Below are 17871 nucleotides of genomic sequence, written 5' to 3'. Positions count from 1 at the left end.
AGTGCCAGTTAGGTGACATGGATCAAGAAACATATTAAATTCTGAACTCAACTGGAAACAACTTTTGAGCCTGAGAGGCTAATTTGGGAAAAGGCTGAGAGAAGGAAAAAGCAGTGAAGTCAGCCATTACTTCTAACTCTCCTTTCCCTATCTGTGTTTCCAAAAAATCCGGTATTAAGAAACTTCAGGGAGAGAAATTTCTCCATTCTTACATGATCCCCATTCCTAAGCATGTGCAAATATTTTCACGAATATATTCTCACCACTCACCAGAGAGTTAGGGCAGTACTGAGTGGCATTTCTAGAGATGAGGGCTTGAGGCATGGAAAAACTAAATGACTCATCTGTGAGACGGAAGAAAATTGAAACTCCTCCTCAAACTTTAGTCAGTGAGTCAAAAATATGACATGTAAAGCAATCAGTTTCTTCTCTTTTCTTGAGGAAGGAGTGTGGGTCACTCTTGTTGTTTATTTTGAATTTTGGTATTGAATCCAAAGAAGCAAAATAACACTCATGTGCTTGCAATAAAATTAATGTAACAAAAGTGGAGTTAAAACATAAAAAAATTAATGCAGAAGAGAATGTAAAGACTGTGCCCCAGCTGTTGAGCCTGGGGATCAGATCTGCCTGTGCTTAGTTTATGGAGAGCTGTTTGTAAATCTGGGTGAAAGTGGCTTTGGGGAGGTCATACAACTCATATAAAGAGTTTGGCTTCTGGGATTAATCCTTGTGTAAATGAAGCAGTGTTAGGAGATGCTTCTGCTCAGGATCTGACTTCTGGCTACTTTTCTGTCTGTATTGCATTACTTGGAGGCCAGGACACTGGAGGAAAGTACCTCAAGATCTGGAACCTGCTTCTGGAGGGAGGTTGGACTAGATGATATCTAAAGGTCCCTTCCAATCCTACCATTCTATGATTCAGTTAATCTGTATATCCATATATAGATACAAGTAATGTTAAGGAATATATTTGATCTTTAGGAACTGACTGTACCATTTGTGCTTTTCTTGTTTTTGTGGGGGGGGTTTTAACTTGCTGTTTGAAACACAAAGGCTGGACAAACCTGAATTTTGTCTGTCACCAGTGGTGTGGTACCACCACGCTATCCTAGGCAGCAGGGTGATGATGAAAACATGATCAGATTCCTCTGACTAAGGTAAGATGTAGTTTGCTCCTGGCTTCAGGCTGGGTCCAGCCTCCAGGCTTTGTGTAACCCTTTGCAGTCTAATTCCTAAGACCTCATGGGTCATTTAAAAGATTTCCTGCTAATAGAGTGATATTAGAGACACAAACTCTAAACTTATGTCACACTGCACTGTGCCTTTTGGTTGTCTGTTGTAGGTCTTAAGGGTGTCATGAGACTTAAGCACTGGGAATAGATGTGCTTTTCAACCAACTAGTTGTGTCACGGACATATAGGACTGCAAGATACAGAACAGAAATGGTTATTGTTGGACCTTTCATTCTTTTTCCTTCACAAAGCTGCCTTTGCAGACATACCTGCCTCAGTTCTGTGTAATAAACTTTGGGAGCAGTGAGACTCCTCATTAACTCCTCAAAGCTGGTTCTTACTCATAGGTAGTAGGTAGCATGAAAACTTTAACAAATCTTTGCCAACACCTGGAACTTTTTGCTTAACGATGTGTGAATGAAGAGCTAAGCTGTCACCCAGCAGCTACATCAGCTGCTTCAAGGACTCAATCCACCCCAAAAACTGCCTGATTATGCTTAAGCTTAACCCGTGGTTTCATAAACATCTCATGCTTTGCTGGCTAATATAGTTATAGTCTAAATAATGAAGATGAAACTTCTACATAGCATTGTGACTTGATAATGGAGAGAAGACTCTGTTCCATGCCCAGTGAAGCTGGCTGGCGAGTGTAACACAAAGTATTACCAATTTCACACTGCATTCCTCTTGTAGCTTTTCAACATACTTTCTCACAGACATCAAATTATTTCTCACACTGTATAGTGACAGGATACTTCCAGCACATTGCCATGGATTTTAAAAGTTGGACCACATTAGTGGTATTTCCCTGTTTTCTATATCACTACTCAAAAGTTTCTTTCTCTTTCTTTCTTGACAAGAAGGGAAATGAGACCCGTGTTGCTTCAGGCTGTAAATTATAAATGAGTAGCATGATCATCTGTAACTGTGAAACAAAGGTCAAAGGAATTTTTTCCTTATTTTTTCTGTGTTCTTCCTTATTTTTTCTGTGTTCTTGAACTGGATCTTCTTTGATGTTTACACTGCACATACATCATGATCATTATATCCTACACTCTTGCATCATTAATGCAACTACAAACGAGACGACTTAAGTTATGAACAACCAGCGCTTCAGTCTAACATCAGCTAAAGAAAAATGCTTATTGAAGGGATTGTTCCCTGGTGTAAATGCACTTAAAGAGAGTATGACTAAATGAGAAGATACTGTTATCTTCTGGAGAAACTTTCCAACCCAGCAAATCTTTGTTCATTGATTTGTAAAATAAGAAAGAGGACATTTTTGGGGTAAAAATGTGATATTTGAAAATGTTTCAGCAATATCTCATTATATGCCTACTTGTTTCATAAAATTGAGCTAGTAACAGTTTGCTTTAAATGTTATGTGACACATTTGAAAACTAATCTTGTGTGTGGACTGGAAAGTTGCAGAACTCCCTGGGAAAGTCTCTGTTACCATGCCATTAAGGCGTAAGTTTTGTTTGAGGCATAAAATAGAACAATATCTATTTTAGAAGTTATTTTCTTACAGAAGTGGGTTTGTAAGAACACTCACACCTCACAGAAACACTCATGGCTGTTTCAGAATTGAATTGAACTCTCCTTTTTGGCATGATGGCAATGTGACCTACTGTAGGTGCGATTGGACTAGACGATCTTTCGAGGTCCCTTCCAACTCTTAAGCTTCTATGATCCTGTATGTTTTTTGCTGCTGGATGGATTGATGTTAGTCATAGAGGCTCTCCAGGAGCCTTGGGAGGCTGTGGGTACCAGGGACTGGTGATGTCATACCACCCCAGCCCACATCTCAAACTGGCCATCTCTGGGATGACCATTTTGATTAGTGCTGTGTTAAAACAATTGCTTAGTTTGGGTGTGTTTACATGCAAAGAGTAGTGACCAGTAAAACGTTATTCTCAAGGTATATCATGAAACCAAATTTACAAAATTAGAGCCCTTTCTTCCCAGACATTAATTTTTAACACACTTCCCAAAACAGATTTTATCTGCAGTGAAAAGGCTGTAACTCTGGAGTCCTGTTCCTACCAAGTTTAAGGTGTTTATAAACACAAGCACATCACATAAAGCTTTCTAGAGCCTTCCACACTATACATTTTGCAAAGACTATGCAAAGAATTTGCAAACAATTTAGATCTTGGTGCCTTTGTTGTTGAAGCAGGAACAGTCAAAAGGGTGACTGCGTTTCAAAACACTCACTTGGCATGCAGAGTATCAACTCTTTCATAAGAAATTTTACTGCAGTATCTTAATGTGCAGTTTTATTGCCTATTATTTTTAGCGAGCATTTTATAAAGCCTTATGTTTGGGGTTTAACACCTTAGCTATTTCCCATCATAGCAGGTTGAAATTTGGCATAGCAGTGGCAACCTTCATTTCAAAATTTTCACAGAAAATTGTAAACAGCAAATTGCTAATTTGTAAAGATTTTGTTAATTTCCACACTTTGAAGCCTGTCAACTTAAATGTCAAATAATGTGACATCCATATGGACTATTAGATCAATGAGAGTGTAGGACCAGAGCTGCCTTAGAGTGCACATCCTGTAGTGACACCTCTGAAGTTCTAGAACAGCCAAAAGAAAAAGAAAAAAAGTACAAAAAAAAGGAAAAGCAAATTGTCAAAGTTATGGTAGGAGAGGGCAAGACAGCTAAAACTATCTTTAAATAAATCTTTCATTCTGTCATTTTGGAAAAGTTCTGAAATTTCAGTTTCCAAGTTGCAAATGTGGTGCTGCAGCAGAGATCTGGTTTTAAGCCAGCTTCAGAGTTAGCAAGTTTTGAGCACTCAAAATGCAACCAGAATACTTTTCATCAGGCTCTGTCTGGGTAATATTCCGATTGACCTTTTTTTTTGTCTTTGACTTTAGGATGTGGTCCAAATAGAACACAATATTCCTTTCAACTTACTGCAGAGTAATAGTCCAAATGTTCTATTTCCCATGGACTTTTCTTTTTCTTCTTAAAACCTTCAGAATTCAGGGAATGTGTTTACCATTGGCATTAGTAGTATGTTGTAATCACATACAATATTCAGTGTTTATAGTAAAATGATTTTATGTATTATACAGTTCATATTAAATAGCCAGAATATCCTTTATGGTTCAAAGCATCACTACAGAAGTTGCATTATTGTTTATTTAGGGTATTTGCATTTTGGCATTGTAATATCTCATTTGAAATGACTATATATTGCAGTATTGATTTTCATGGGTTTTAGAATAATAAAAACATCATGCAGCAATAAAGAAAAAAGCACACTTTTACTGTATACACTGTTTGGATGCAGCTCAGGGCCTTTCATAGAAGTAAACATAAAACCTGTGTTACACAGAAATATGAAGTACTTTATTTTACACTATGCAGTACTCATATAGCAAGTTTTTAACTCAAATGTGATCTTAATTCTGCAGAGCTAAGCTCTTTTAAGCATGCTACAAAGAAATGCTCCTGCTTTAGAGAAAGGTGATGACTTTTTCCCTGTTTACTTCCAGGAAAGCTGAGCTACTGTGAGTTTTACTTACAGATTTTTTTACTGTTACACATTTTGGATACTTGTTAGGCTTCATCTGGTACAAGTCTTCTACTTGACATAGAGAAAACTGAGCAAAGTCTTGGAAGAAATGATGTCCAATACTTTCAGTCCTGAAAAACTTAGAAGGTCAGGAAGGAGTCTGTGGTGGTGACTTCCTAATGGGGTAACAGTATTCATATTTAGGAAACTTCAAGTAGTACTGACACTGTTAATCATCACCAATATTATCATGTACTGAGATAAGAAGTAGGGAACTCAAGAGAGATAGGGAGAGACTCCTTAACTCTGCAGTACAGATTTATCTGCAGTACCTCCTTCATTAGGTGATCCAGTGGATTTAGCTGCTTTATTTATAAGTTTATATTCATGTCCTTGAACATATTTTTCACCAAATATGAGTTAATAGTCTACTGTCATCTTCATGTACAAGCTTGGACAACTGTTTTTTTTTAAGTAATTGATCTGTAACTTATTTTTTTCCTGGTGATAATCTCAAAAAAGGATTTTTGCATTAAACTGGTTTGGTTTTTATTTTAAGGAAAGTTTTTTGAGTTATGAGTTCAGTTCAGGAGAAGAAAAGTTTACTCAGAATTCACATTGCTCTAAGGAACGTAAGGAAAGGTGATACCTGGTCCATATTTCTTCTGAGGTCCCGTTGTCCATCTGCTGTCCATCACTAATTCCTTCTTTGGGTGAAGTTGTCATGTTTTGTGACACCTTTTAGCTTTCAACATTCATTAAGGTAGAGTTTTGAATTTAATGTCTTGGAACAAAACAGTGGAAACATTTCTGTTCTAGTTTTAATTTTGTGCAATGAATTCAGACAAATGGACACGGTTAGAAATCAATAGTTAATTGAGAGATGTGCTACATTTTATCATGAGTTGCTAAAGAGAAGTTTCCAAATAGTAATATCAAGTTTTTAGTGCCAGCTATTTATTGCAATTTTATGTCATTGTTAGAAACAGAATGCACTGTTAGGAATGAATACATTTCTTCATCTTGTATTTCTTAACCCTCAAATCTAAATTAAAAAATATTGTACCAATATTGTTATTAATTTACTTTCTTTACAAAATCATAGGCTAATGGGCTGGTGGGGTCATGACTTCAAAACACGATTCCTCATGGAAAACAGTATGTACCTTTTCAATTTTACCTTATTTTTGATGTATTTTTGTCTAACCAACTTCACTTTTAGAGTAGCTTGTGTAGAAAGGATAGAACTTTGCATTTCCTCACTTGTGTTAAAGGTATTAAACCGAACTTGTCTCAAATACGTAACGCAATGGAGTGAACAAAATAGACGTGGGAATAAATTTGGTCTCTGGGCATATGGGTCTGACTGTCTGCTTTGAGATATTTTGCTGAAAAGCCTTCAAAATGCAGATATAGAATATGGATGAAACTTCCAAAATATCTCAGTGAATTAAACGCGTAAGTCTCTGAGGAGCGAGGATCTGCTATCGTTCACTTGGGTAATATCTTACTTTAGGATTAGTTCCACAGGAATTAATGAGGAGTTACATAAATAAAGGTAAAGCAACCTGACATAAGTCATGAAATGTTACTAATATTTCAGCAACTCCAAATTCTTTGCACTGTGAAGATGGGTTATAAGACAAAAATCAAACCTGCCCTGACATAGCTTAGTATTTATTGTCCCAATACGAAATGAGGACTGCTTTCCAAATCTGACAGCTAGACTGTTCAGCTCCATTTTAAAGTATGGCAGAGAGACTATCCTGAGGGATCAGGAGGAGAAAGGAGCTTTTTGTTGCAATTGGTTGTTTTGTTTTTAATATATTTTTAATTTCTATGGCAGCGCCTGTTGATGTGACTTTGGCTGGAGAACACTTCTCTAATAGCCTCAGTCTGCTCTTTGTTTTCTGACCAAATGTAAGAGTGGCACTGTGGAAAGCCAGCAGGAGACACAAATTGCCTCAAAATACTGCTAGAAGAAGTAAAATGTCGTTTATTCATTTCCGTGGGCAATTTATACTGGGGAAGTTGGGCAACAATCGTTATGAAATTAGCCAGTTTGCTGTGCGTAAAAAGCATTTCCTCTGCAGCATCCTCTTGCTTTGGTGCTGGAGCATGAAATATAAATGGTGACACAGAACTTGCAGTGAGGCTTTATAGATTTATTAAATAGATTCTGTGAAATTTCACAGCTTAAAGTCCGTGCAACTTCCCCCCGTGGCCTGAAGCTAGACTTAGCTGCATATGCAATCTCCCACGTGTCTCGTCAGTTTAATAAAGTTAAGGAACGTGATTCCCTGCTCGTGGACCCTGGCTCTGCATGAGTGTGCCTCTGCTGACTTGGAATTTCTCTGGTTTGTGCCAGTATTAAAAGAGATTCAAGTGTAAAGGTGGTTTTAACACACACCATTTAAACAAATTAATTGCGGTTCTGTAGTTCCCATGAAGCCGCTAATGAGGTCTTCTGCTGGATAAAATTGGGCTTCTCTCGAAGTTAAAAGTATTAGCTGTGAATAGATGACTATTTCCTTTTAATAACTGATTCCTCCAGGCCACATTAGTGAAATATTTTATTGCATGAGGACAGACTTCAAGATAAGGCCCAATCCATTAAAGAGAAGGAATAAAAAATAATAATATAAGTTATCCATTTTGCAGAATTGCAGCGAAGTGAAGGAATTAATGGATTTCGGTTATCAAATCCTCCCATTTTACTAGTTTGTTCCCTGCAAGCTAGTTTAGAGGTAAGTAATTGCTTTACTTTGAGCCTGAATTTTGAGAGTATGAAAATGTTAAATGAATGTTGTGGATATTATTGCTGTCTGTTTCAAAAGAGTTTGTAGAAGAGTCAAGAAGTAAAGCAGGCAGGAAGGAAAACCAAACAATATCACCCCGCAACCCAGAGAGACTGAGGTCTTTAATATACTCATCCTTTCATTGTTGTCACGAATGTTGCTGTTGGACCCAGTATCCAAGGGGTTTGTACTTCCAGGCCTGATCACTAGCACTGTTTATCCCAGCTTTTAGGGGCTCAGTACAAAGAGTAGCTTTTCCCATAGAGATATTCAGTGTTTCCCTCAGTGCAACTCATGAGAAGGATGCTGTCCAAAATCTTCCTATGAAGAAACCTCGCAACTCTGAAAAGTTGCATCTGGAGTTGCCTCTGCATATGTTTGCCTGAGGTCTCCTTTGTGAAAGAAAAATGGATTTCATCACTGGATATTCGGGAGTCTAAATTGAACCAGTGGTTCTGAGACTCTGTCCTCCCCTGTAGTCACTTTGATTATAAACAGAAGAGATAGAAGATGCCTGTGAATGCTTCCTAAGAGGAGAATTCAGGAGTATGATATAGCTCCAGGCTGGGTTCTGTTTAATCTCTTCATCAGCTTTCTGGTGGCCAAAGGAGTAAAGTCCAATCTGTAAATCACTGAGATGATGTCTGTGGTGGAAAGGGCAGTCATGCCATCCAGAGCTAATTCCTTTTCTGAGAGGAGAGCCGTGTGTTGAAAGTCCTTTACTCCACCTTGCAGAGCACAATTCAGCCCTGTCTGAAGGCGTGCAGCTGTCCTCCAAACACCTATTGTGCTGCTTTTCATATCAGGATGTAGGAGCATTTCTCTTCTGGATCTCAAATGCAGGACTCTAGGTCTTTGAGGCTAAAAAGGATGGTTTTACATTGATTTCCTTACCATATGCTACTGTATGAAAACTTTTGCAAAGCTACTTTTTGGGTCTGTCTTTGTTAGCAAGGCTTTGCCATCAGCATAAATGGGAGAGATTTATTTCGGCAACCATTCCATTAATACTAGTGTCACAGCAAAGCTGATGCTGGAACAAAGAGCAATGTCCCCACACTAGATGTTTCCCTTCTTTATTTACTGAAAAAATAGTAACTTAAGCAAACAAAGTCAGAAAATTGCCCAGTTGTGCTCTCTCCATCTTACATGCAACGCTGAAGGACTGCAAAGGGCACAGCAATGCTTCTTGCTCTGCCTGACAATTTATTTTGTTGGTCCTTAAACATCCAATATATTTTTTTAAACTTTATGTGACCTTTGAGATAAGCTGAAAGCTATTCTGCTATGACCCAGATTGTCAGTGCTTCGGTTTGTGTGGGTTGATGTCATTTAGCCCACTGCAGGGAGCCTCAGACAATGAGGGTTGAGCAGTTTCCATCGCCTCCCCTTTCTGTGCCTGCATTACCTTTTGGCACAGCCAGGATTTCCCAGTGCTAATAGCTCTAATACAGTGGGAAACAAAATAGTTTTCATGTCTGGCAAGAGATGGCTAGTGAAATTGCATGCCACCTTCTCTGGGACACATTAAGCAGAAGGCAGTGTTTCCAATGGAAACAATGAAAACTGCAAGTGTTAATGGATGTTATTCCTCAATAATGCTTAAAGTGACTGTTATGGCAGTAGCTGCTCCCTTTTATGGAAAAAGGGGGAACGTTCTGTAGCCACATTTTAAAGATCCTTTTCACAAAATTTCACCCAGGAGACCAAATATTCCTTACACAAAGCCTGAACAAACAGATTTTTGCATGCAGCCTAAGGAGATCCATCCCTCACAAAGCAGCAAAGCCCAGAGGAGTAGGAGGCAGGTCTCCATTTTACCTTCAGCCGTGTGCTGAATCGTTGTGCGTGTGCTCTGCCTGCCCGTGTGGTGAGGGAAACACCTCTAGATTTTTGTTGACCTCTGCAAGTACTACACTGCTGAGGGCTCTGGTCCCTGTCACACTCATTTCCACGACTAGACCATCTCCATGTGAAGTCTGTCTTATTTTGTTACATATGTAGGGGCTTTTGTCTTTGTGCAGCATCTAGTGATTGTGAAAACATAAATGGGCAATGCTTGTTCTACAAAATACTGGTTTGCAGGTGCAGCTGGAAACCAGACTTTCTTGTATTTTGAACCAGACTTCTCATTTACCTCTTTGTACATTCTTCCAGGTTATGATCTAAGTAATCTTAAAAGTCTTACTTCTTCAATGTGGTGTAGTGATTTCTTAAGTGAAGATTGTGGATTTTCATACAGGACTTCCACTCTGACCTTGATTTTACAGTTGCAGTCAGTGCAGGCATAATTGGCCATGAGCAACCATATTGCATTTGTCTGCCAGAATGTGATTTGAAAAGACCATCGGGTACTTGCATCTCTGTATCTTGTTATTTTTCCTTAGAGCTACTTGCATGGGAAGAAGAAAAGGGAAGGTTTGAGGAAGGCAGGAGTAAATTGCCTCTGAGATCACATTTTTCATTATTCCCTGTAACAGAATCTTTCCAGAGCAGAAGCAGACACTCTCTTACCTTCTCTTGCTCTCAAACTCTCCTGTTACATTCTTCAGTCTGGTTTATGTGCCAAAGTAGCATTGCCATTTTTCAGCATTCACTTTTGCATATCTCATGATGTTTTGAGCTTCTGCAGCTCACCTGTCCTTGTAGCTGTGATAGAGCATAGAGCTATTAAGTCAATATCAAGTGAATATTTCTGCTATTAAACCAGAATTAAGTGAACACCTTTTTCTTCATGCAGACTAGCAGAGACAGAGGCTGTACAGGGCTTAAAGCAGGAAAGTCAATATGTTAGTATAGATTTTGTGTTTTCAAAGTAAAGAATTTGTAGATCACTCATGGTGTCTCAGCCCTGACCCTTGGATTTTGTTACGTGAGGTATGTACAAGGAAAAACTTGTATGTCATTTTGAGCTTCATGCAGCCCTGTTGAATGTGTCAGGGATCTATGGATCCCCTTCAGATATGTTAATGAATGCTCTCTTAACAAACTACTTTTGGTTGTAAGTTCATTTAGGCTGATGTGGATGTATACAAAACTTTTTAACAGTAGACAGAAATGTCATTACCTAAAGTAATAACATTATCCCGTGTTTCCAAAAGCTCAATCTGGCCATGTTGATGTGTAATGTCTATCTGAGAAATGTCTATCTGTTTCCAGTGATAATGTATAGCAAAATCTACTACCTTTTTAGTAATCTTCACTTCCTTTGTGTTTTCTATTGAAATGCACTATCATTCTAATGATTTGAAATCATTACAGGTTTTTGGTCAAACTACAATGAAAGCATTGAGAAGGAAATCAGTTCTACTCACTGGTTACTTAGAATACCTGATAAAATATTACTACAGTGAGGATAAAGCAAATCCAGAGAAGCCCTTTGTAAAAATAATCACACCACCTCAGATTGAGGAAAGAGGATGCCAACTCACACTATTTTTTTCCCTTCCAATCAAATCTGTGTTTAAAGAGCTGGAGAAGAGAGGAGTAGCTGTGAGTAAACCAAACTTCATCTTTTTGTGCACTGTTTTGTGAACCCATAGCATAACCAAGTGATAATTTTACTATTATTCAAATAGAAGGCCAAAAAGGACAGAGAATGAGGAAAATTGTTTACATAACATGGTTAATCTTTACTTTTGCAAATAATCAAATAAGTTACTTTGTAAATGAGTTGTTAGTCTGTATATTGCCCTTTATTGATTTATTTCCACTAGTCCTGTGAGTGACACTCAGGAGTCACTACTGAGATTAGAGATGCTTTATGGTGGGGGGCATTATGGATCTGAAGCTGATACTCTGACCAGGAAAGATAGGGAAAAGATCTAGATCACTGGAAAAACACAAATATGATTATGTGAGAACTGTCCAGTGCAATCTACTCTCTGCACAGACTTCTCTTCAGTATGCTTGCCAGAGACAGAAGGAGGTCTGAGCCACCTCGGGGTGCTGGAAGTCAGCAGTGCTCAGGTGATCCTCACCATCCTCAACACCACAACTTGCACAGCTCCAGACTGATAACAAGGAGCTCTGAATCTCCACCAGTCTCTTTCCTGATCTGAAAATGGCCCAACCCTTGCTCTTTGCAAGGTGGAGGTGGAGGAGTTAAGAAGCTGTCATTTCCTTGGAGATGTGTTTTAGCACTGAGGAAGGGGCCACTGTACAGGAATGCTGTATAACAGTGTGGCTATCAGTGAGCACTGCTCAGAAAGAATAAAAGCCAGATTTAAAGCTATGCATTTGGTGATTTAGAGGTGCTGGGAGGTGAAGCTGATTGTGTAATGCCATATAAATGATAGATGAGTTTTATTTCTGCTGGTGGCTTGTGTCCCCAAAGGGCAGCGCTTCTAGGTTGAATATGCTGCTGTTTTGGTGCTGCCAGGGAATTCCAGGAACTGCAGCTTTTAAGAGGGCACAGGGCCTTACACTGTTGGCTTGTCTTAGTGATGCAGTAATATGCTTCAAATGTGAGAGATTATTCTATTCAATAAAGTGTTCAATACCACAAAGGAGGGGGGAGAAAAATACTGCAAGCCCTATGACACTGCTTGTACCTGTAGCATAAGACATGTTATCATAGAATCATAGAATGGTAGGGGTTGGAAGGGACCTTTAGAGATCATCCAGTCCAACCCCCCTGCAGAAGCAGGGTCACCTAGATCAGGTCGCATAGGAACATGTCCAGGCAGGTCTTGAAGACCTCCAAGGAAGGATCCTCCACAACCCCTCTGGGCAGCCTGTGCCAGGGCTCCCTCACCTGAACAGTGAAAGAGTTTTTTCTTATGTATAAGTGGAACTTTTTGTGTTCCAGCTTCATCCCATTACCCCTTGTCCTCTGTCATACTGGCATGTGTCTGTTTTGTGGTGGTTTTATGTGTGCCACTTCAACCATTGGTTGCTATTGGCACTAAGGGAAATTATATGAGCACACAGCTGGTTTGGAACTCCTCAGTGACACTGCTACAGTCCTGCCCATCCTAAGCCTAGCATCCTTTTTTAGGCAATACGCTGGTCTTCTTACTATGTACTTCACAATAATACACCTCACAGTAGTTTCTTGCAGGTCCCAAACTTTTTACATTTGTCTCTCTGTCAGTCCAGTCATTCTCCCCTGAAAAGAAGAATGACATTTAAAAATACAGTGTGACAGATAAATGTATGAAGTGACCTGAATTGCCTAAGCGTTCCCTTTCTGTTTTTCAGTGTGACATGAGAGAACCAAGTGCTCTTCGCGTCGCCCCAGTTCCTCTCTACAATTCTTTCCATGATGTGCACAGATTTATTGAAATCCTGGGATGTGCAATTACATCTTCAAAACAAACAGCAAACAATACTGCGCTATCTGGTTCTTATTGATGGCTCAGCTGTATCTTTTAATCTATTTCTGACTAAGATGCATTTTATCCTGCTGAGCGATTCTTTGCTTTGGGTAGACTGAGCTATATCCCATGCAATTTGCAAAAAAATGACTGTGCTTGGATAGTTATTTACAACAGACGTAGTTTTATTAAAGCTCATATTTCCACTCTGCTTTGACTTTGACTTCATGAATTAGTATGCTTTGTATATTTTAATGGGGCTTTTCTTAAACATTTTATGTAGTTTTATTACATTAGCTTTGAGAAGCATGGAAGAATTGCTATCAACCAGAACAGGAATGAGGGGAAAAAATCCCTTCTTTATTATAAAAATGATGCACATTAAAAAGAGGAAAATAGACAAATCACCAACTGTTAAAAGATATAGTCCAATTTCCATTTTTAATTTATCAATTCTATTTCAAGTACATGGTACACTTGAAAAGTAAAAGTTGAACAATTAGTTGTTTCAAAACTGTTAACTACTGCATAGTGATTCTTTCAAAGGGCCCAACATTTTGAATTTTTAGTTTAATGATTTAATTGAAGAACGAATTTACATTGCAGAAACCTTCTTTGATGTGATACTGGTGGCTAAAACAAAACATCTACTCTTTATCTTTCTAGGTTGTCGTGTTGGAAATGATATGCTTGAGAAAGCTGAGAACAATTTTAAATTCGTGTAAGTTAAGGGCTGTATGAGCACTTACTGCAGTTTTAAGCCTTATTTGAGATCAGGCAAAACCAACTCCGAACTGTTTAAGCTGCAGTAAAATTTCTCACTGTTAACTTGCAGTGTGACCCAAATTTTTACAGAGATTTGCACCAGGCAGCTAAGAGCAATGAGGAAAAAATTGATTACATTTAACCAATATGTCACCTGGAGTTGTTTTAAGACATAAACGACACCTTGGCATAATTGGCAGCTAAGTCTGTAGCTCCAGCATGTACCTTTTTTCAAGAATCAGCTAAAGCTTTGTCTGTGATCATACTCAATGTGTCTGATTTTTGGTATGAAATGCTTAGGAAGTTCTGATAGTACTTCTTTTAATCATACTTCAAGGGTGACAGAGGATTTGGGGGAAGACGTGAGGACTATTCCATTTTGATTCGAGGACATTTTTGCTTGTTGAAGTTTTCACACTCTTTGAGTATGTCCTGCTGCAGAGGGGAACCCAAAGGCCTTCACAGTATCTACCTGTGCTCTAAAATTCCCCAAAGATGGCTAGAGGATAAATCTATACTCTTTACGTGGGTCCAGCTTACTGCAGTTATATGTATTTCATTGGTTGTAAAATGTAGGGGAAAGCTGAAAGAGCTGCAAAGAAAGCATTTCTTGACATTTTTTAGCACCCATGAAGCATAAGAAGTGCTTCTTAAAGTAGAATATTGTTGTTATAGGAATAGCACAGGAGTTTTAATGGGTTGAAAAGCTCTGGCTCGCTCAGGAGGTTTTGATTCGTTGATGTCATTGTTTAGTTCAGCTGAGACTGTATCATTGTATTGCTGACCAGGTATTTGTATTTCAGTGGCTGTACTGTAGTTTGAATTTTATACCTGCATTTTCAGTAAAGAGACTTAAATCTTAGAAAAAGCCCATTTTCCACAAACTGACGTTGATGAAAAATAGCACTGAATATAAAACTGTGACAGTTCATAGTGTTGAGAAGGGTTTTAATTCACTTACCAGTGCCTCTGAAACACTTGTGCTGTTGTACAGCTCTGGCAGAGTTGCTTGTATCTTCTCTATAAAGTTAGGCAAGACTAATATGAATCCAGACATGATAAAATAACTGATTTTTATATCAGCTGAATCTCAGTTATGTCAGGAAGCCAGGAAGAGTGAGAACCTCAAAATCTCTTTCTAAATAGCACCTAGACATCAGCTAGTTTGGGCTAAGAGTCTTGGAAGTTATAGGGAGAGAAATGGTGAATTTTGAGGTCATGGTTTGGCACCTGTATTAAATTCACAAACTGTGAAAACAATTCCTTCTGTCTTTGACTGTGGAAAGTGAAAGGAGTAGACAAAATACTTACTGAATCTACACAGGCCAGGTTTCAAAAGGTAACAAGTTACTAATAAACGTTTAATAATGTTTTGTCAGTTGCATTTCAGGTTACAGGTGCAAATACTGACTTCATAAATAAGCATTTGTGTTTCACTTGATGGATTTGATCAGATTCAGATCACCGAAACTCACTTATTTCAACTTTTCTGAATGGTTCTCTCCTTTTTACCTATGAGCTAAATGTGAAAGTTCCTTGCTTTATAGGCATCTATATACACTTAGAAAATAATGTCCAATAAAAGGAAGGAAGGCTATGTTGCATTATACTGAAACAAAATTGCATCATAAGCACCAGTTTGTCATGGTCTTCCCCTACTTGTAGTAAAAGTTTTGCAAAATGAATAATACTGAAAGTTAACATTAGGTGTCAGCATTTTACATATTATTTAGCGAGAGAATATCAAGTGAAAGAGCTTCTGTGGGGGGAAAAAAAAGGAACTACAGCCTTCTTTTTCAAATGCTTTAAGTTATCACAGTTAGAGTAATATCAGGAATAATTATTTGTGAAATAATTAATTGTATATACCCCAAATGCTTCTTGCTAGTTACATCTTGGATTTACAATTCAGTATTAAGAACCACCGCTTTCTAATTGGCATTAATTTAGTTCTTGGATTGTCTGAAGAAATTACATTTTTCAAATTAAACTGCATGAGTGTCTGTAAATGACAGAAAATTGATACTCAAGTAGAGTGCTAAAATGCCTAACAAAATGAAAGACAAGAAATGTGAATATGCAGATCCCTGGTCCTATGTGATCTTTCTCAGCACATGACAATTTCAACCTGTACAGATCTCTAAAACTCCTTGTAACTGTTGAAAACATGAGGGAAAAATACTGTAGGATCCATTTGTGCTTCTCTTACCCTGTTTTGCAATGGGAAGATAAAAAATAAAGCAAAGTCCTCTTTCGTAAGAAGAAAAGTATGTTTTTGTTTGCCAAAAGAACAGTTTGCTATAAGAAAAAAAAGGTATGACATAGAATTATTTTCTCATCTGAGCTTGTTGTATGATTGACAATGGGAAACACTTGACCCATCTGAAGAGCTTAAGATAGGAAATGCTGAGACTCCTTAACCTGACTACTGCAGAATCCACCTTGCTTTGACTTTATCAATGGAGTATTAAACATGAGTAGATTAGACAAGGAAGATAAAAAAAGGAGAAAGAAAGGAAAGAAGATAATAAAGGAATTCTTTTTAACCTATGTCACATTCTGTCATGGCCATGCTCACAAACTGTAGCCCTGTGGATAGGGGTGGACCTTGGTTGTGTTCAGAAAGGTGGAAATAAGCATTTAGGGCTAAATTCGCAGAGGGGTCTTACAGGATGTCTAAACATCAAAGCAATGACAGTAATATAATGAAGACATGGCCATGGTAAGTGTATTACTTCATATACTCACTTATAAAGCCCATTTGTTCCAGATGCAGTTAACATGTCATGATCTAACGTTTCAGAGGGAACTGACCTGCTCAGAGACCCTTAAAAACCTCAGCAGGTGCCAATTTGAACCTCTGGGCTCCCAGACTGGTGAAAGCATGTTTCTGAACAGCTCTTCTCTCTCTATGACCAGCTGAGAAACAGTTTTGCATTGTAAGCTTCAACTTTTGTCAATATTTGTGAAATATATTTAGAAAGCTCATTCAGAAATGAATAAGTTATAGATCAGTAAGTCATACTTTTTACAGTGCAAGTTTTTATTACCTAAACTTACTCTTCTAAGCATCATTTTATGTTTCTAGTTAAATATAAGTGAGAATTGATTGGGGCATTTCTCCATGGAATTCTATCTTTATTTCATCATAATTGCTTCATATTTGAATAATGACAGATGAACTACTTCATTCGATTGCAGTTTTAAGTCTTTGAAGTCACAATAGCTGCAAAGGATTTAAATCCTGAAGCCATTATTATGGCAGAGAAGACATCAGGGAAAAGGAAAACTTATGCTCATGTAATTTTCTAGACAGAAAAATACTACTGTGGTTGCACTCTTCTTTTTCCCCTTTTTGGGTTTTTTTTTTCTGGACATTTTGTTAACTTTCAAAGGATCCACTAAACTTCAACAAAATGAAATAGCTGCAACTGCTAGCAAAACAAATGACTTTCATCTACCCTGGAAGAAGACATTAGAAATGCTGAATGAGAGTCCATGCTGTAAGTAAACTTCTTTAGTTATTTTGCTCTGGAGCTAGCTACAAACCATTTAAAATTCCAGGCAGCTGCACTACTGTACTTCACCAATAAAGAGTTCATCAGATCTTTTTCCTGTCTGACATTTACATCTAGTCCTGAGTACATGTTAATACTCCAAGGTATGAATTTCAAAGTTCCCTTTATCTTTGTGTACAGTTTTAAGCAATTAATCAAGTGATTAAAAAACAGCTTTAAAAATAAGAAACGAATTGTGAATTTAAAGTATATGTTCAAAAATTGCAACATTATAACTTGTAGAGGACAGAGCCTCTTATCAACAGAACTGAGTGCAGAAGTTCCTTTTTTTAAACTTACATTTCATTGAAGGATTCTGAAGAGATGGTTCAATTGTTAAATCATGGCCAAGTTGTATATCCTGGAGAGTTCTTTCTCCTAGGAGGCTACATCAAAGTGGGAAAGACATAGAAAAATCATTATTTAATACGTTCAAAATGACTCCCATGTGGGGGAAGATTTATACAGTCTTCTGAAACAGGCATGAGGGCAAGCAGCACTGAAACCCCTTCATTGAAATAAAAGCAGATGGCAGAGTTATCATAGTGCCAGGTATAAATACATATATATATATATATATATATATATATATATATATATATATTTATATATGAAAGCTTTTCCAATTCTTTCTTTTTAACAAAACATATTCTGAATGAAAGAAAACATG

The 17871-nt window shown here is 37.8% G+C and overlaps 1 protein-coding gene across 1 annotated transcript in view; it reads left to right on the top strand.

Annotated features, from left to right (window-relative positions):
* Positions 1-12916, top strand: part of KYNU (kynureninase) — a 59504-nt gene extending 46588 nt beyond the window's left edge. Inside the window, exons 11-14 of the mRNA XM_062004968.1 lie at positions 5869-5921; positions 7425-7510; positions 10823-11053; positions 12764-12916. Of these exons, the coding sequence (XP_061860952.1) occupies positions 5869-5921; positions 7425-7510; positions 10823-11053; positions 12764-12916 (523 nt within the window). The remainder of the gene's footprint in view (positions 1-5868; positions 5922-7424; positions 7511-10822; positions 11054-12763) is intronic.
* Positions 12917-17871: the final 4955 nt, after the last annotated feature.

Source organism: Colius striatus, chromosome 11 (genome assembly GCF_028858725.1).
Source record: "Colius striatus isolate bColStr4 chromosome 11, bColStr4.1.hap1, whole genome shotgun sequence".
Lineage (NCBI taxonomy): Eukaryota > Metazoa > Chordata > Aves > Coliiformes > Coliidae > Colius > Colius striatus.
The sequence above is the reverse complement of the archived record's forward strand: the minus strand, read 5'-3'. Positions and strand labels throughout refer to the sequence as shown.